General features: G+C 35.4%; 2 protein-coding genes across 2 annotated transcripts; one reads left to right on the top strand and one right to left on the bottom strand.

Annotated features, from left to right (window-relative positions):
• The first annotated feature begins 8,081 nt into the window (after positions 1–8,081).
• LOC110737109 lies at positions 8,082–15,116 on the top strand. Its single transcript, XM_021917483.1, has 5 exons — positions 8,082–10,083; positions 10,183–12,114; positions 12,660–12,763; positions 14,028–14,141; positions 15,054–15,116. The coding sequence occupies exons 1-5, from the start codon at positions 8,082–8,084 to the stop codon at positions 15,114–15,116; spliced, it is 4,215 nt and encodes a 1,404-aa protein (XP_021773175.1).
• Positions 15,117–15,362: 246 nt separating this feature from the next.
• Positions 15,363–17,128, bottom strand: LOC110739383 (actin-depolymerizing factor 5-like). Its single transcript, XM_021919844.1, has 3 exons — positions 16,946–17,128; positions 16,581–16,840; positions 15,363–15,850 (listed from the first exon to the last, which is right to left on the bottom strand). The coding sequence occupies exons 1-3, from the start codon at positions 16,964–16,966 to the stop codon at positions 15,700–15,702; spliced, it is 432 nt and encodes a 143-aa protein (XP_021775536.1). The 5' UTR covers positions 16,967–17,128; the 3' UTR covers positions 15,363–15,699.
• Between the last annotated feature and the right edge of the window lie 3,307 nt (positions 17,129–20,435).

Here is a 20,435-nt window from a genome sequence, read left to right on the forward strand (position 1 = left end):
TAATCTAGTTGTAGAGTATTAAAACAATTCAACAAGAAATTATCATGCAATATCAGTAATCAATAATTACAAATTATCCCTTCATATTAATTATGGATCCCCACAAACCCTAGAAAGAAAACTACTCACACATAATTAAAACTAAACTAAACAAATCAATTAAAAAAGGCATGATGGAAGGAAGAGATTAAAGTAAGAGAGAGAAATTGATACCAAAGTAAGGGAGATAAAGTATGGAATTAAACCAAGAGTTGTAGAGAGAGAGAGAAAAGTTAGAGAGAGAAAGAGTAAGGGAGAAAAGAGATGGTCTAAAGATTATCGTCTCACGCAATGGTCCAAGACAACCAAAACTAACTTAACAAAAGTGTATTTATACTAAACTAGGGAATCCTAAGCTAAAGTAAATTAAATCTGACGCTTAAAGCTTCTAAAAACACGCGCCCAGTCGGGCGCGCCTTTTCTTCTTTACATCTTCGCTCGCGCCTGGTCGGGCGCGAGATCGGGCGACTCGTATTCTTCCGCCCCGCTCGGCCGGGCGCGCCATCGGGCGGGACCATCTTGGCCGGGCGAGGCCATCTTGGGCAAGTTTTGGACTTCGATTGGGCCCCGATCATTCGGCCCAATCCGGATTTCCTCTTTGGGGTTTGACTACTCGGTCCAAATGCCTTGGTATATCGGTCGTGCTTCTCCAATGCTTGTAGTTGCTTTATATAATCCCGGGAAAATGCTCCAAACGTGCAATTCCCTGTAAAACTCAACCAAAACTACGAAAACACTAGAAAACAACAATTAGTAATAAAAGTGGCTCAAAAGAGCCAAAAACACTACCAATTACGACCAAAGGACGGGGGTAAAACACTATATAAAATAGACATATCACCCAAGCAACTAAATGAAAACTCTTCATTTAGGATTTTATCATTTTATGTAAGCGGGTTACAAAAAAATATTCTCAATTGTGCAATTTTTGCAACAAATTAGAATAGAATCTTTTCATATCTTAATATATAGGGGAAAAAAAATCTTAAGATATCAAATAAATATGAAAAAAATCTTTAAAATATCTAACCAACATTAAACTTTAGGAAATTAAATTCCCTCCTTTACACTCTTAGGAAAAACATTCTCAATTCACAGCTGGATTAAATTTGCTTCCTATATTTATATTTTAATCAACAAATCATAAAATTTGGTTCTTATTTATGGTAACGTCTAATATGATTGAACACACATTGAACTAAGTTTTGATGTCAACTGTTTCAAAAAAAAAAAAAAAGTTTTGATGTCAACAAGCAAAATGTGGCGCAACAGCACCGACCTACACTTATAATTAGGGCTGTACACCGGTCCAAAACCGGACCGGACCTGGACCGGACCTGTTGGGACCGGGACCTGAATCAGGGAATTTTGAGGACCGGAGACCGGACCTGATTCAACAGGTCCTGTTCCGGGTTAGACCTGAAAAATCAGGTCCGGTCCGGGTTCGGACCTGAATAGACCTATTTTTTTTATTTATTTTTTGATTTTTAATTTAAAAAATAAAATAAATAATAACATAAAATCTGATATTATCAATCATGAATACTACATAAATTGTATAAATTGACTAAAGTCCCAATTCCCAAACACCAAAAATACTAGACAACAACAACCACCAGATCTACCACCTTCAATGTAGATGGTCGCAAAGGAAGGTCGGGGTAGATCGTGAAGCGAGTAAGAGGGCGATTGGTGTATGATTGGATGGCTGCAGTCGCTGGAGTCGCGCGATCTGGTGGATGCGGTCGCCGGAGTCGCGCGTTCTGGTGGCTGCGTTCGCTGGAATCGCGCGATCTGGTGGTTGCGGCCTCTAGTGTCGCGCGTTCTGGTGGCTGCAGTCGCTGGAGTCGCGCGATCTGGTGGCTGCGGTCGCTAGAGTCGCGTGTTTTGGTGGCTGTGGTTGTTGGAGTCGCGCAATGTGGTGGTTGCGGTTGCTAGAGTCGCACGTTCTAGTGGCTGGGGTTGCAAGAGTCGCGCGATCCAGTGGTCGCTAGAGGAGTGTGCAACGTGAGGGAGTGGGTTTGTAAGTGTGTTGTGTGACTTGTGTCGGCTGAGTGGGTTAGGGAGTGAGTGATTAAGTTAGGGTTAGAAATGAACTGACTTCTTGTTTTGATATTTGGGAAAAAAAGTTTTTTTAAAAAAAAATACATTTTTACTGGGTTTCAGGTCCAGACCTGAAAACCCCGGGTTTGGACCTGATCCGGACCGGGACCGGGAACCTTGAATTTTAAGGACCGGGACCGGACCTGAATCTACAGGTCCGGGTCAGGTCCGGTCCCAACAGGTCCGGATCAGGTCGGTTTTCAGGTCCGGTCCTGTTTATGTACACCCCTACTTATAATCACTTGAATGGAAATTTGCCGGAAGAAAATTACAAAATAAATGACATAATGAGTTTTTGTAATTTGGATGTCATCTTTGAGAAACTAACATTGGAGATTTAAAGAATAAAACACAAACAAATGAAACAATTTCATAACATCTTCTCTTACTCATTTAAGAATCTCATTCTTGATTAACTAACAATTGACTACAAAAGAAAATACCTCAAAGACAATTCAAGGTCTACTCATTACAAGAATGTCGTTTACAAAATTGGGATGATGTCAAAAAAATTAACCAACACTAATACGATACCTAATGATAAAAGGCATCATCTCTCGAATACCACTAAGTTATAAATACGGATTAAAAAGCTACTACTACTAATTATCTAACTCAAGAAATTAAACCCTTTAAACTAGCGATTCAAGAATAAATCAGCAATCAATTAAATCAAAATTAATATTATCAAAATCAAAATCAAAACCCCATTAATTTTTGGTTTTTTTTTTTGTTTTTTTTATAGCCAATTATAGGCTGACATGTGTCTAGGTAATCTGCTACATCAGGTTGGATGATCTGTTGGGTGCAATAGAAATTAATACCCTCTAAGGGCCTGTTCAGATTTACTTAATTTCAGTTCAGTTCAGTTCAGTTCAGCTCCAATCAGTTCAATTCAGTTCAGCTCCTAATTTCCCTCTCTCATAAAATATTCATTTCAGCTCAATTCAGTTCAGTTCAGTTCAGTTCAGTTCAGCTTAGTTCAGTGAATGTGAACAGGCCCTAAAGTTGGGAGTTCAGATTAATGAGAGCAATTTTTCCTTATATTTTTCTAACATAACAATTATATTTTATTTTACTATATTGTATTATCCTATATGTATCTAAACACTACATATGAAATTTTTTTTTCCATAATAATACTAAGAGTTTGTTCAGTTCACCTTATTTTCACTTATTTCAAGTGTAATAAGTTCTAATAAGTTCAGATAAGTTCAGATCAGGTTTAAAAAGTTCTGATAAGGGTTAACCAAGTACAAATTACAACTAAAATAAGTTTTAATGAGTTCAGATAAGTGAAAATCATGTGAATAGAACGCAACCTAAATATTTGACAATCATTTTTGTATAAAATTTTCACAAATTGTTTTGTTAAAACTATGCATTGCATGGGAACTAATATAGTTTTATATACAACTTCTGTGTTTTTTTTAAGTGTTACACTTACCAAATTCGACCGTGTTTTAATAAGGGTCTGTTCTCATAGGCTGAACTCAGCTGAACTGAACTGAACTGAGCTGAACTGAACTGAACTGAACTGAACTCAGCTGAGCTGAGTTGAGCTGAACTGAACTGAACTGAACTGAGCTGAGCTGAACTGAACTGAACTTATTAATTAGTTATTTTTAACTACGGATTAGTGATCGACTACTACTACTACTACTACTACTACTACTACTACTACTACTACTACTACTACTACTACTACTACTACTACTACTACTACTACTACTACTACTACTACTACTACTACTACTACTACTACTACTACTACTACTACTACTAGTACTGTTATTACTACTGTTATTACTACTGTTATTATTTATTATTATTACTATTACTACTATTATTAGTACTATTATTATTTATTATTATTTATTATTAGTACTACTATTATTTATTATTATTGTCGTCGTTATAATAAGAGCTTAAAAGAATGAAATTTGGATTTATATCATTAGCAATATCATTAACTGAACTGAACTGAAGTGATTAGAGTTGAACTGAACTGAACTGATTAGAGTTGAGCTGAACTGAACTGAACTGATTAGAGCTGAACTGAACTGAAAATAAACGTATGAGAACAGACCCTAAGTGTTACACTTCCTATTTGGCAAAAAGCTACATTAAAATACTATATATCTCTACTCTCATGGTCCCCACCCAAACCTACTACTACTTTTTTTATTATATCTTTGATTTTTTGTTTCTCACATTCATTACTTTTCAATAAACTATTAACCCCACTATTTTTCTTTTACAATTTTTTTATACTCCAACTAGTCCACTTATTTCTTATTTTAATTAAGTCAATTAAATTGCTTATTTATCAGGCAAACTGTAACACTTAAAAAAACATGGAGGGAGTACTAAAACAGAGGATGCTTACATCATCTATGTAGACGTGTTATGATTCCATGCATTTGATGACATCATAAATAAATCTAGATGATAAAAATTATACAAAATATATAATAAAAAAAATTTAAATTTATCTATTATCTAAAATATATAGAGATAAAATATTACATTTATCTATGGATCTCATATTTATCCAAGAAATTATGTTAATGTCGAATAAAACCCAAAATTTAAAAATGTGGAAGAAGGTGATAAAGAGGATAGAGAAGGGGGTAATGGTGAAAAAAAAACCCAAAAAGTTAGAATTAAATCCAAAATTTCGAATCAACCCAGATTTTTGAACTAACCCAAAAACCCAGATTTGTTTGACAATTAACCTAGAGTTTCGAATTAAAGCTCAACCCAAATTTCGAATTAAACCCCCAAAACCCAAACCAAATTAGTGAACACAGTGGGGTAACGGTGGCATAGTAGGCAGTTATAATGGTGGATGCCATATTGTGGAATTGAAGAAAAGGAAAAAAAATAAATCATCACGAAAAGGAATTGACGAAAAGGAAAAGAAGAAAAGGAATTGAAGAAAGGAAAACAAGTAATTTGTTGGACTTGTATAAATGGAAGGAGAGAGAAAGGAAAAAGCTTGAAAATGGCTAAAAATAAATTAAGACCAGAATATTCTGATCGCTGCTGTAGACTGTGTTAAGGTCCATTACACATAGTAGTAAAATTAAGTATGATCATCTTTCTTGTACAACTTAAGAAGATTAGTACTTCCAATTTTCAAGTCAGAATATCTCGAAGCCATATGGCTCAAGGACGGCTAAATATAGGAAAACTAATATTGTTGAAAACGAACGCACATTCTCCAACAAGCCGATGGTTGATCTGACCTTGCTAACATCTTAGCACCGGTGCTTAACATGTTAGCTTTGTCATAGTGGTAATGCATTGAGTTTGGTGAAAAGTCTTGGGATCAAGTCTTTATACAAGCATTTTATTCATTTTTTTATTTAAACTCCATCTTAAATATTCTACGTCCGCCACTGAATAATAGTATTGAAGGAGCAGTACAACCCATTGACTTGTGGGGGAGGGAAAATGTATTGATTTATTCTTGTGTTATGTACTTCTATGTCTGTGTTTGGTTTCATACGTTGAGGTTCATGCCATTGCTTTGAATTTTATTGTGTTTGTCGTATGTAGTTTGTCAAGTGTAATATCTCAGTTCGTGGTTCCTACAGGCGCCTGTACAAGATGTTTCTCACGGAAAGAAAATATTATACAAATGTAAAGAACGTACAGCTATAGTGAAATGTACATACTATTAAATTGTAATGAACATATACCTAAAGGAAAAATAACATATTTGCTTTAAAAAAGAGTGAAAAGAACATATGTCCATGTTCTTTGATTGTCAGTTTGATGTACTTTTATATGTGATATAATGTTCGTTGCTTATTGTAAAACGTTCTTTGAACTTTGTCTTTAAATTATGATGAGTATATATATTAATAATGTTCATTACATAATATTATCATGTTCTTTTTTAATATTGCAGATGTTCTTTAGATATTAAAAAAAAAAACATAAAATTAGGTGTTCTTTACAAAACAGTTATATGTTCTTTACAAAATAATTGTATGTTTTTTAAAAAATAGTTACATGTTCTTTCCGCGTTTCTTGTCTGTACCAAGCATAGTACCACCGCATGTACCTTAAAATTTTCAGTTATATTTACAACTCTTTACTCCCTCCGTTTTTAAATATTTGCTCCACTTTCTTTTTTCGGCCGTTTTTAAATACATGCTTCATTTCCTTATTTGGAAAGCTTTTACAATATTTAATTCATTTCTCTCACCTAGTGGACCCAACATAAATCATTTTTTATTAGTTTCATATTCTCTCTCCTCCAATTCTCACCACTACTTTTGCTTTTAACAATTTTTTATTGTTCCACCAACTCCACTACCTCCATATACTTTCTCCCATTTCTCCTAAAACTCCGCGCATGGAGAAATTGAGTAACTATTTTAAAACGGAGGGAGTAAAAAACAAGAGTATGTATGTGTTATTGTAGAAATAATTAGTGTCGTTTCGAATTTGCCCTCTCCTTTTTTTTTTTTGGCAATTGTCCTTTCAGTCCAAATTAACTTTAGGTTGTCTCTCTCCCCTCTATGGTGTTTCAATGAAATAAAGCTACACCATTGAAACAAACACTACGTACTCTATCAACTTTATTTACAATTGTGAAGAAGATGGGTTGAACGTCTTGCAATCTCATCGCAAGAATGGAGTAGGAGCAGTGAAACCCAAGGATGGGTTTTGGATTTGGAGTGTATCTTGAATTTGGAACTTGTATAACAAGTTTTGAGTGTAGTTAAGAAACACAAGTTATAAACAGAAGTTGAAAATATAAATTTTAAATTATGATCCTCTTCTCATGAATAATGATGCAGTAGAAGTTAGGGGCTGCTGGTTTGATTTCACTTTGATTTTTACTGAACCAATGCATGTTCGTGCAGGCGGATAGATGCACGATCCACATGGTGCATCTCTTCAAAAAAAATAGCGGAAAGAACATTGCATAGAAATATAAAGAACATTTAGTTTAAGTGAAAAGAACATATTATAGAATTGTAAAGAACATCGTATAGAAATGTAAAGAACATTCAGTTAAAGTGCAAAGAACATGTTATAAAATTGTAAAGAACATAATGTGTAGTTAAATAATGTTCTTTATCTTCATGTTCCTTGATTGTCAGAATAATGTACTTTTATTTGTGACATATTTTAATTGTTTATTTTGAATGTTCTTTGAATTTTGTCTTTAAATTATGGTGATTGAATAAAAATAATGTTCGATCATTACATTATATTATCATTAGAGGTGATAAAAAATTCGGGTTGGGCTGGGCCTTAACATAATATCTTGTGTCCAAAAAACCCGGAAAATGTAGTGGGCTTTTCGGGTTATTATCGGGCCGAGTTTGGATTTTTAACTAAAAATACATTTTTAGGCTTGTTCGAATCCGCCTTATTTTTGGGCCGGATCGGGCCGGGCCGAAGTTGATCACCTCTAATTATCATGTTTTAATTAATATTACTGATGTTCTTTAGATTTATATAAAGAACATGAAGTTAGATGTTTTTTTTAACAAAATAGCTATATGTTCTTTATAAAACAACTATATGTTCATTACAATACAACTATATGTGATGTTCTTTATGAAATAGCTATATGTTCTTTACAAAACAAATGTATGTTCTTTACTGAACAACGGAATGTTCATTCCGCCTTTTTTAAGAGAAAACGGATGCACGGAGCATCGTGCATCCGCCTCCATAGAGAAAATTTCACCAGATCCAACATCTATAGGTCGGGGGATTGTAAAGGCTGAATCTGAGATAGTTGTGGAAGCTCACTGGAAACGAATATTTTTGAGATGATCTTGAGAAGATACAAATTCAATTTATTAGGTAATACTGATTCAACTTACAAGTTTCAGCTTAGTTTCAGCTTCTACTACTTCTTTTTCTGAGGGTTTGGTGGCCCCCCGTATTGGGCCACCCGAGTCGAGATGAATGTTGGTGCTTGGAATTGTAGGGGTTTAGGACAAGCGGACACCCCTAAAATTCCTTATATTTTATCGTTAGTCCGCTCTTATAGTTTAGATGTAGTTTTCCTTATGGAAACTATGCTTCCTGTGAATGTTGCTATGAATAAGCTGTCTTTAGTAGGCTATGATGGTTTTTGTGGGGTGGATGCTTTAGGCCTTAGTGGGGGTTTGGTAGTTTTTTGGTTTGCCCCTGTAGTAGTTATGCCTATTTCGGTTTCAGCTCATGTAATCTTTTGCAAAGTGGAAGTTCCTGGCCAAGCAATAAAATATATCATATTTGTGTATGGATCACCTCATGTTTCTTTTCGGTATTTAGTTTGGGATGAAATTTCTTCAATCTTAAATGACGTACCAAATGCAGTTATTTTAGGGGATTTTAATCAAGTTGAGTATTTTAGTGATAAAGTTGGTGGTTCTTCTGTTATTCACGGGCGTCATGATTTTATAAATTGGAAATTAAACTCTCAGTTGATGGACATTCCGTTCAATGGACCACACTTTACTTGGACTAATGGTCAACTTCAAAAACCTACTTTTGAAAGGCTTGATAAAGGATATGCTACTTCCTCATGGTTGGATTTACATCCTGAGGCTTCTATTCTCCACCAACCGATCTTGTTCTCGGATCATGCTGCTATTATTCTTCGGGAAGCCGGTTCTTCCAACTTCAAAAAATGCCCTTATAAGATTGAGAATTGGTGCTTGAGTTTAACGGACATTTCTTCTTTGATTCAAAATCAGTGGCAAAATTCTCCTCCTAGTTCCTATATGTTCTCTATTTCCCGTAAATTGGAAGATGTTAAGCGTTGTTTGTTGAACTGGTGTGTTTCAAACAAGAGGAAATGGGGTATTGATTGGCAGAATCTTCAAGATTCAGTAATTTCAAGTTCCTCAAACTTGCAGGAGGAACAAGCTCGAAGTGAGCTTTTGCTGATTAGGGAAGATAATTTATCTCGTGCCCAGACTGCTTTCTTATTTTGGAAGCAGAGGTGTAAGACGCGATGGGATGCTTTGGGAGAATCTCATTCGAGTCTTCTGTTCCGTTCCGTGAAGACTAGGCAGCATAGGAATAAAATTATGAGTTTAAAAGATGATAAGGATAATTGGGTTTCAGATCAACAGCAGATTTCCGATCTATTGCTCAAGCATTTTTCTATGTTGTTTAATTGCCAGGATACCTCTCCTGCTTCTGTTCCTTGTAACTGGGAGGAGTTGGATCTTCCTACTCTTTCTCCTGAGGATTATCAGTTCCTTATGAAGCCTTTTTCCTATTCGGAAATTAAAGCTGCTATGTTTCATATTGGTTCAGATAAATCGCCTGGCCCTGATGGATTTACAGCAGGTTTCTTTAAGTTGCATTGGGCGGTAGTTGGGTTTGAGGTAGTTAAAGCCATTCAGTTCTTCTTTGCTCATGGCTATTTATTAAAGGAATGGAATAGGACCTTTTTGACCCTCCTTCCAAAGGTTGACCATCCCGAATCTCCCTCTCAGTTTCGCCCCATTGGGTTATGCAATGTGCTTTATAAATGCATTGCAAAATGCCTTACTAATCGGCTCCGTCGAGTGTTGCCGTCCTTGATTTCTGATTCTCAGAATGCCTTTGTTCCGGGTAGGCTTATGACGGATAATTGTCTGTTGGCTCATGAGCTGTTATCTTACATGTCTACTTCTTCTTCTAAACTTTGTTCTGCAGCCTTAAAACTAGACATGAATAAAGCGTATGATAGGGTTAATTGGAATTTCTTATGGGACGTTCTCCGCAAATTTGGTTTCCCTCCGTATTGGGTTCATCTATTGCAACAATGTGTTTCAACAGTCTCGTATCAAATTCTGGTTAATGGTTCTCCTTCTCGGCCTTTCCTCCCTAGATGCGGTCTTCGTCAAGGGGATCCTTTGTCTCCTTATCTGTTTGTTTTATGCATGGAGGTCTTCTCTTTAATGCTGCGTCGTGTTGAGAAAAAAGGTTTGTTCTAGGGTTTACGAGTGTCCAGGAGGGCTCCTTCTGTTTCCCATTTGTTCTTCGCGGATGATGCACTGTTATTTTTTAAGGTGTCTCCTGCAGCTTGTGACCAAATCCTTTCAGTGACAAATGAATTTTGTTCGGTTTCTGGCCAGATGATTAATTTACAAAAACCTTTTGTTCGGTTTAGTTCCAACACTTCTGATGATTTTCGAGACTATTTGTCTGCTAGTCTCGGAATGAAATCAAAACCTTCTATTAGTGAGTATCTGGGTCTCCCGGTGGACTTGGGTCGTGCGAAGTGCAAAGAATTTCAGTTTTTGGTTGATAAGGTGGTTCATCGGTTCTCTTCCTTTGCTTCTCTCCACTTATCAGCGGCTGCAAAGTTGGTAATCATCAACTCTATTCTGGTTGCTTCTTTTAACCATGTTCTTTCTGTGTTCAAAGTTCCTGCTACTATTTGTGATCGGATAGATTCTCTTCTATCTCGGTTTTGGTGGAAGTCTAACAAAGATTCCAGGGGTTTGTCCTTGGCTCCTTCTTCGGCGTTGCATCTCCCTAAAGGATTAGGGGGGTTGGGTATTCGCCATCTTCGATCCTTTAATCTAGCATTGCTGGCTAAGCAAGCTTGGTGTCTGCGGTCCAATCCTCAGTTGTTGGCTTCTCGGGTCCTTAAAGCTAAGTACCCTGCCTTACTTTCTTCTAAAGCTTCGATTACTTGTCCTCGCCCTTCTTGGGGTTGTCGTGGTTTGGTAGAGGGAGGTGTAGCTTTATCCCAAGGTCTGGCTTGGAAGGTAGGCCAGGGGGATAATGTTAGCATTTTACAGGACTGTTGGGTGCCTGACATCAGGATTGAGTTCAAGGATTGTATTCCTGAAGAAGATCGTCCTTTGCTGGTATCTGACTTACTACTTCCCGATTCTGGTATTTGGAATACGTCTTTGATTAGGCATCTTTTTCCCAATTCTGTTGCTTCGGGGATTCTTGGTTTAGAACGCCCAATACAGAAGATTGATGATTTTTTGTACTGGAAATATACTCGGGATGGGTCGTTCTCGACCAAATCTGCTTATACAGCCCTCCTGTCTCAGCAATTTTCCCTTCAAAGTACTTCTACTGATTCTTCATGGTGGAAACGTTTATGGGGTCTGTCTATTCTTCCAAAGTGGAAATTGCTAGCTTGGAAGGTCTTACATAATGCTCTTCCGACAGCAGAGGTTCTTGCTCTTAAGGGCATTCCGATTGATACCACATGTGTGTTTTGTCATGTCTCTTCGGAGTCCGTGGGACATCTATTTCGGGATTGTCCTTTCTCTAGTAGTTTATGGGATTCCATGGACTGGGGGTCGCTCCCTAAGCCTGATACTTCTTTTCCTTTTTCTGCTTGGTTCTCTGGCATTATTTCCAGCTTTGCGAAGGCTAAGCATTGGCTTGCTTTGGATTGTTTTTTTGGGATTTGCTGGGCCATTTGGCTTACTAGGAATAATGTTCGGTTTCGATCGGCGGTTTATTCCCCTCATTTTGTCTTGGATCTTGCTTGGGAATGGTCCACTAGAAGTGGTAAGGCTCGTGAGTTTTCTAGCTGTTCTACTAGTGTTCCCCCTGGGTTTTCTGCTCCCTCTGAGAGACTGGTGTTACGAGGTGATCCTAACATGTTATGTGAAGTTTCTATGCTCTTTGATGGTGCCTGGGATCGACAGAATCATAATGCAGGTGCGAGTTGGTGTTTCTTGGATCCCTCTTTTTCCCACTGCATTGGGGGTGGAGCTCGGGCCTGTATGGCTAGTTCTGCTCTTCATTCTGAGCTGCAGGCTTGTCTTTTCGGTCTTAAGCATGCTCGACATCGGGGTTTCTCGAGCATTTACCTGTTCACAGACTGCATGTCTATTCCTCGGTTGATCCAGGATTTTAGAACTGCTGATATTTCGGTAATGTGGACAATTCAGGAAATCCGGGATGTTATCTCCTCCTTCTCAACGTGTCATGTTCAGAAGGTTTCTAGGACATCGGTTGCTGAGGCTCACTCTCTTGCTGGTGCAGCTAGGCGTAGAATTTTACTTCATTTCACTTTTTAATTTTTTGTTAGTTCTCTTTGTCAAAAAAAAAAAAAAAAAAAAAACTTGCAAGATGTTTTACCTTGATAAAATATTGGCGGAGAAGTGGAGAATGGGTGCTTATAGTCATCTACTCATCTCATAATAAAACAAATGAACATGAAAAACTATCTTTAGTGACAAATTTTGGGCTAAATTTGTTGCAACACTTTTGAATAATTGTATAAAAAGGTAGCAATATATCATCTATTTAATATCTTTTATTATTGAGTATTGACAAAATTAGATAATGTTCATAAATTATTTAGTCTACTCTCGAAATTGAAAGGTTTGTTTTCAATTTTTCCTTTTCTTTCTAGCTTTAGGGTTTTGATTTGAAATAGTACAAAGGTAACATGAATTAACAACAATAATTTCTACTGTAATGGAAATTAAGTTGTGTAATTTCTATATATCTAGAGGTTGTGATTTGGTACTTGCATTGTTATCTTTTCTTATTTAAGTTTGCTACTTGTATGATTTTAGGGAACATAATGAGACAATTATGCTCTAGTAATTCCAGTCTTGAGGGTGTTGTTAACTGGATAGTTGAACATGAGAATGATGCTGACATTGAGCAGATGCCCATGGTACTCGTGCTCTTATGAGTCTTATCAATACCAATTTTATTTCCTATTAAATGTCCTTTGTTCCAACATTGCTCTGTCCGTTTTGTCCTGTCCTTTCTCTCCTGCTATGTGCATTTCTGGCTGAAAAACGTGAAAACTCCATGCACCATTCAGGCAATGTTGCCAATGTTTTTTTGTTGTTAATTTTTATCATAATTTCCTTTATTTGTGTCCTTGATAATTACTTATCTCAAAATTACACTAGAAATGGTTGGGTTGAGCAGAAACCTCCTATTCCCCTTACCCCTTAACAAACATAGGAATTTGAGAGTTGGGTATTAAACTTTTCAATCCCACCTACACTCCTTATCAAACATATACCTACCCCGTGATAGGTGTTGGTTGCATGGCTAAATATTTTCACTTTGTCCATCAGTCATCTACTCATCTCTTAATGGTATTACTGATTGTCTTTTTGGGCCCTGGACTTTGTTCATCCTCAAAATTTTTGCATATATATATATATATATATATATATATATATATATATATAGAGAGAGAGAGAGAGAGAGAGAGAGAGAGAGAGAATATTATTGAGGAGGTAGTGTGAAACTAGATTAGATGAGCAAGAGATAGAGAAAAACATAAGGATGTAGGCCATGTAGCGTGTTACATGAGCATGAGAGAGAGAGAAATATGAAGAGGTTGTGTAAAACTAGATTAGATGTGTGTGTGTGTGTGTGTGTTAGATAGAGAGAGAGAGAAAGAAACATTGAGGAGGTAGTGTGAAACTAGATTAGATGAGCAAGAGATAGAGAAAAACATAAGGATGTAGTGTGTTACATGAGCATGAGAGAGAGAGAGAGAGAGAGAGAGAGAGAGAGAGAGAGATATGACGAGGTTGTGTAAAACTAGATTAGAAGTGTGTGTGTGTGTGTGTGAGTGAGAGAGAGAGAGAGAGGAGTGTGAAACTAGATTAGATGAGCAAGAGAGAGAGAGAGAGAGAGAGAGAGAGAGAGAGAGAGAGAGAGAGAGAGAGAGAGAGAGAGAGAGAGAGGTGTGGAAGGAAATGGAGTGAAAATTTTAAACAAAAGGTTGGAGTTAGAATTAGAAGTAAAAGAAGGAAATGAGAATGAGTAGAATCTAAATGATGCCTGCCGCACCTTGATGACCATTATGTTATATCACCTTCCATAAGCCGAGTCCTCTTCTTGCTCTATGGTCTTTTTGATGTACAGAAAAGGATATTTGATATGTGGTTATAATAGGTGTTTTATTGTGGAAGATAGATATCATGTATATTCTTGTTGGCTTTCTTATTATGTTCAATTCATCAATTGGATATTTGATGTATTGCAATAAAGATCCTGATAATTCTGGTGATCCTAGGAAAGCACAGGTGTTACAAAAGCTGTTACACAATCATATATAACTGTATTCTATTTAGGGGTTGTTGACACCGAAATTTTGTTAATTATTAGGTGTCAGATTTATGTAAATAAGGAGATAATATCAAAAAAATATAAGATATTATCTTCAAAATATCATAGAATATTTAATAGCTATCTTGTTTACTACTCTACGACATTCTATATAAAAAGGGTCGTTCCTAGGGTTTAATGAGGCTAAGATGGAACAAGTCACAAAAACCCCATCTCCTCCCTACTACCAAACATTGTAGGTACATAGTATGTATTAAGCCGACAAGGCCCTGACTATAACAAATATCAAAATGCTAGCCCTTTAAAGAGAATCAAGAGATCTACGGTAGTTGTAATCCGCAAAATATCAATGAAATAATTGTTCCCGTATATTTTTCTACCTCTTTATTTGTATATTGCAGGTTTGAATTTGTATGGTTTACACTAGCATTAGACCATCATTAAATCTACTAATAGCACAATTGATATCACAAGTTCATCATAATCTATATAGGTCCTATCATTTAATTACAATTATAACAGATAATGACCCTACCTCATCCATTTAGGGCGTGCTCGGCGTTAGCTTTTGAGTAGATTTTAGGTAGCTTTTAGTGGTTTGACTTGGTCAAACCACTACTCAACAAAAAATGTGAGTGTTTGGCAAAGTAGTGGTTAGGGTAGCTTTTAGTGGTGGAGGTAACTTTTGTGAAAAGTTAGAAATATTAGCTTTTGAAATTAGAGGTAGATTTTCAAGTAGCTGTTGAAAATTTAATCTATAGTTTTAAAAATAAAATATTGATTTTTATATGTAACAGCTAGTCAACCACTACTTTACCGAACACTCATATCTAAATTATTTATCTTCACAGCTAATAGCTTGTTGACAGCTAACAGCTACCTCCACAGCTACAGTTACCTTCACAGCTATATTTTGCCGAACACGCCCTTAGACTTGGTGGGTGATAATCGAATGAAGTGTGCCTCCACTTGGGTAGAATAAGGTCAAATTTCTTATACGGCTTCATGTTTTCTCTTTTGATCAATTAATTTTATTTTGATGTGCTCTACCAATTGGGGTGAAACATCACTATCGTTTTGATCATAAAAAAGTTATAAAGAGAAAAGAATCATTTGTGTTACAATAAAGCAAATTTGGTGGATAAAATCCAAGGTGGGGTGGTGCATCAACAAATAAAGATGGCTAAAACTACTATTTTATTACTTGATTAATTAGTACAAGTGCCCACCTCAATTATTTTAATTTACCAAATTAGAAGATTAACATACAAGATACAACAAGATTAGCATGATTTCAAGTACCACCAAAAACAAAAAAGAGAGACAACAAGAAAAGATCAAAGGAGGGGAGCAACAAAAACTAGCTTAGCAAACACATTGATTAAAGCTCCTCCAATTTAATTATACTACCTTTGATCTAAATCTAAGGTCATCAAATGAAAGACACATAAATTAGAACATCTTCGGATTAACTCGAGTTCTCGAGGGGCTGTTAATTTAAGATTAACATTAGAGTTAATGAGCGCGATCCTTGATGATGTCGAACCCCATCTCACTAGGCTCGGTTGCTTGGACTTCGTAATGAATTCCATCTAATGCTCTCCTTATCCCTTCCTTTGATGTTGCATACAACATTTTTGCCCTAATTCTTGATGCTGATGGTGCCCTGAAATCGTAATTATTTACAATATTAGGTCCATTGTTGTCATTTTGTATACAAACAAACATCATTTTGAGGAAGGTAAAAAGTGCAATGTAATTTTCACAAAGTGCTTGATCGCGATAGTGTAAGCTTTTGAGCTAACTTTCGGTACTGTCGGTAATGAATTTATTATAATTTTTATTTAATACTAAATAGAATTGATCGATACTGATATTGGTTTGAAAATAATATAATGATTGAATAAGTTTATCTGTATCAATTATTTTTATTACTCCAATTTTTAAAAATATATTCTTTTAACCTCAACCCAACAATAACAATGATCAATGAATCTATACTATACATCAACACGGGTTCATGAACACACATTCTTGTCATTCTTTAAAGCATCTAAGCATATGCTTATAGAGTTATTGATACATGTTGATCAAACCCTTCTTTAAAATAAAACGTACACCGTCAGAGTTGTTTAAACAACATGTCTAATTGTTCATGAACAAAATAAATGCATACAAAATAATAAAACAATCAAAACTATTTCCTCTTGATTATTTGAATTCACTTGAATCAAATCACATAAAATCCATCCTACTTGACCCATCAGCTACCCTACACTTATGTACGACTTTTTATTAATGAATTAATTTATCAGTAAATTTATAATTATGATTTTAAATTAAGAAATAAGAAGAAATAAAAAAGAAAAAGAAAAGAGAGGGAGTGGCGTAAATACCAAGCGATGAAGAAGATCTTGCTCTTGCGGCAATTATCGACGGTGACAAAATCAAAATCGAAGACGGCGTAACGGCAATCGTCGTCGGGAAGAGAGGCGGCGAGGTCATCGTAGCCTTCACCGGCGGAGCCGACCTTATCGACGGTGAAACCGCCGGACTTTTCATCGATCTTGAATACGATGTAGCGATGCACCTTCTTCCACTTCATCTCCATAAACGAGTTCTTACATTCCTCTGTTACTCTCATCCCCATTGTCGCCTGTTAATTATGATTTTAGCATATTCAATTTAATGTTAAAAATTTGTAAAAATAGATTATGTAATTAGAATTAACAAAATAATTAAGATGAGAAAATTGTATTACCATCTTAAATGCCATAGCCATGTTGTTTTGATGGGTTGCTGTGTTCTGCTGCTCTGTCGAGTTTGAGTTTGAGTCTGAAATGAACAAGTGTTTTGGTTGTGAGTTGGATGGTAGTGATGTGGCAAAGGTTGGACTTTATATAGAAGTCTAAGGTTTTCTGATTTGCCACTCAACTTGGTGATTATTACAATTCTCACTCTATAGTCTCTATTTATAGAGAGATTAGAGTTGGTCATGGACAAGGCCGGTCATAAACACGTGTTCTAGCGAGTCGTGTCTAAAATAGCTTTAGAAAATTTGTGATGTATTGAGCTTGTGTCAATAAAACAGAAACAAGGTCCTAATGCAGCTTGACTGTTATAAGTCACATGCTAGATATAAAAATGACCTATTTATCCAAAAACCACTCAATTAAATAAAGTGATACAACACATGTATTAAAAAACAAGGTAGTAAACTAATACGAAGTCGGAGTACTTGTTTTGTATAACTAGAGATGGAAGTGAACTTATTTATTCGACATTATTAGCCATAATTTACTATGTTTATCTGAATGGACTTGATCACCCCTAATTAAACCTAAAACCTATTGTCTTAAGGTGAACATAACACACTTAAAACACTATTGTAATAAAAGAAAAAGTATAATTGAATGATGTGCTAAGCTAACCAATTAACCATATCACATATTTCATATACGTTTAGTGCTTGTATCATTGTATGTAACACTCGTATAGTAGTAATAAATCAAAGGAGTATTGGGCGTGAGAAATGTGAATTGTCAACCGTGATTGCATCAAATTCAGGCAACGGGGGTGCATGATTCGTGAACAACCTACACAACTATCACATTGGCTGAGCACTCACCCATACAGAGTATATTTTAATTTTTATTATGTAGTCCACATTTGGCCTTGACAAAGGCTAATTTGATTTGAATAATAATCTTAAAGAGAAAACTCATAAGCAAAAACAAATGTACATATACTTTCTATAACAGTCAATAATAATCTTTCACATTCAAATTTAGATTGTATACTTTTATAATCAATTTTCAACTCACTATATATACGTCATAATAACTCTCTTTATATACAGACTACGCAAAGTCATTCAATTTTAAAATAATATTCATTCAAAAATTCTCGTGTGATAAAATTATACAAGTATATTTCTAAATTACAAATGTCAATGAAATCGGATATTTTCTACCTATTTCTAGCTTAGGTCATTCTTCCTATTAATTTGGCCGTCATTCCTATCATAGAAGTGTAAATTAAAAGAAGGGTGCGTGTAGCAAGAGGATATATACAATGGATAAAAAAAATCTTGGATCGCACAACAACGAACATTCTTCTTCTATTTCTTGGAGTTGCTAATAAGAATGTATCCGCCGAGCCGCTTTACGTAAAAGTGAAGGAAATTTGGTAACAGTGTATATTGCACATTATTTTTTTGTCTAACAACTTGGCCAGTTACTCCCCTAATGTTTTTACCGATATGTTGTGCAGCCCCATAAGAAAATAATATGGACATATTGTTGCAGTAATGGAAGCCAAATCTCCATGTTTACTGGGATATTCTTGATAATTTTTTTATGTTTAGTATGAATTTAATTATGCTTAACTAGAGGTTACATCGATCTCTTACATAGTTTTCAACAATTATACACATTGTATTAGTCTAACTGCCTTCTTTTTTTCTTCTAATTTATGTAAAAATACATTTATTCAAGTAAATAAGTTCAATCAAGGAAGATAAGTTGTTAAAAAATTGTTATTAACCTACATGACGCCTATAATTAGTTCGAATAAATTCATACTCCGTTTTATACCCTGCGAGCAACATACTCTTTATGCTCTTCGATCACATGTATAATACAAATTGTGAGTTGTAGATTGTACGAACTACGAAGTATATTGGCTAGAGTATAAAACCAGTCTTTGAGCTTTAGTCAGAGTTGACTCTATGATATAGTTTCAAGAATCAACGTAACAAGAAGGTTATATGTTTAATAATGAGTCCTAACCATACATTAGTTTAAGATTGATTTAGTCCTTTGATAGTTTCACTAAACTACTCCCAAATTATACTTTGAACTTCGTATTACTAGTGTTTAAATTATTATATTAATGGTATTATAAATTTGTCAATTAGGATGGCCCAATAGAAATGAAGATGGTGCTATCTAACCATTTATGGAGAATTTTTGGAAAAAGGTATATAGATCAATTTGGCTGTTAGTAGGTGGACTAGATCACTTGCACAGTTGCACAAGATATACTATTTTGGCAAACAGTACATATTTTGGGGGCAGAGAGGTTTCTTTGCATGCAATTACAATTTTGTTAGATTCAATAAGATATCACATCCCCAAATTGCTCGATTATTATTTCAATGAGAATGTCAAGAAATTAATATAATAAATTAAAAAATAAATAAAATTGTTTTGGGGCAAGTGGCTGTATGGCCTGTATTAGCCCTGGATGGCAACTTTATCCAAAACATTGCATATATTTCTAATAACAATAATGGAATGAAGACGACTTTACTTCTACTGCTAACCGCTAGTGTAGTATAATTGATAAACGTGGAAGAGGAAACGAGAGAACATAGAATGATGGAGAATCATGTATGAATGGAAAATTTGCAAAATCACAAGCACTAAATTCTAAGTATATGCTAAGCTTTGCATATAGTTTTATGGAAGGAAGTGGGTGTATGCTTATGTTTATGTGTATGTTGTGATGGGACGAAAAGGCCCTCATGCATATCGGATGTCACCTCTTTGCCCATCAGACCATAAACTCGATCTAGCTACAATGCTAATTAATAATATTATATCGTATTATTTAGAGAATCCTATTTTAATTATTGGCCAAGCTAACCTACTAATTCTTTTCCATTATCAAAATCATTGACTAAAACTACTTACTAATGAATTATTAGCAGTAGGTATATATAGAGAGAATCCGAGCTACATATCTGTGTATAAGCGTGTGCATGTGCACTTAACATGTGTGTGTCAAGATAAATTATCAATGATACACTCAGTGTTTTCTTATGAATAAAGTTATAAAACGACGTAATATTACCCTAGTAAAAAGGATAAGTTCTGAGCTCGAGGGTGTGAATGGTGAAGATGGATGGATGGATACACGGAATAAAGCTAAGCTGGCCCCATGAATTTCGCCAGTAGTTTGCAGCATGTTACTAATGGATGTAGCGAAAGAAATCGTGTTTAGTAGGCTTATTATCTCTTATTTTTCCAAGGTACATACCAAACATATGCAAATGTTTGTGAGTAGATCATGATTTGTAACCAGTTTATGGCATTATGCATTTGGAGGCATGGTGATAGATGAAACATCAAACATCTTGAGCTTCTTCGAATCTTATGGGTGTAACTCAATAGTTGGAGTATTATTCGCCCTTTTTCTTCCTCATTTGACCGATTGTGAATTTGATAGGATTATATACCAATAATGTT

The sequence above is a fragment of the Chenopodium quinoa genome, unplaced genomic scaffold, assembly GCF_001683475.1.
Source record: "Chenopodium quinoa cultivar QQ74 unplaced genomic scaffold, ASM168347v1, whole genome shotgun sequence".
Lineage (NCBI taxonomy): Eukaryota > Viridiplantae > Streptophyta > Magnoliopsida > Caryophyllales > Amaranthaceae > Chenopodium > Chenopodium quinoa.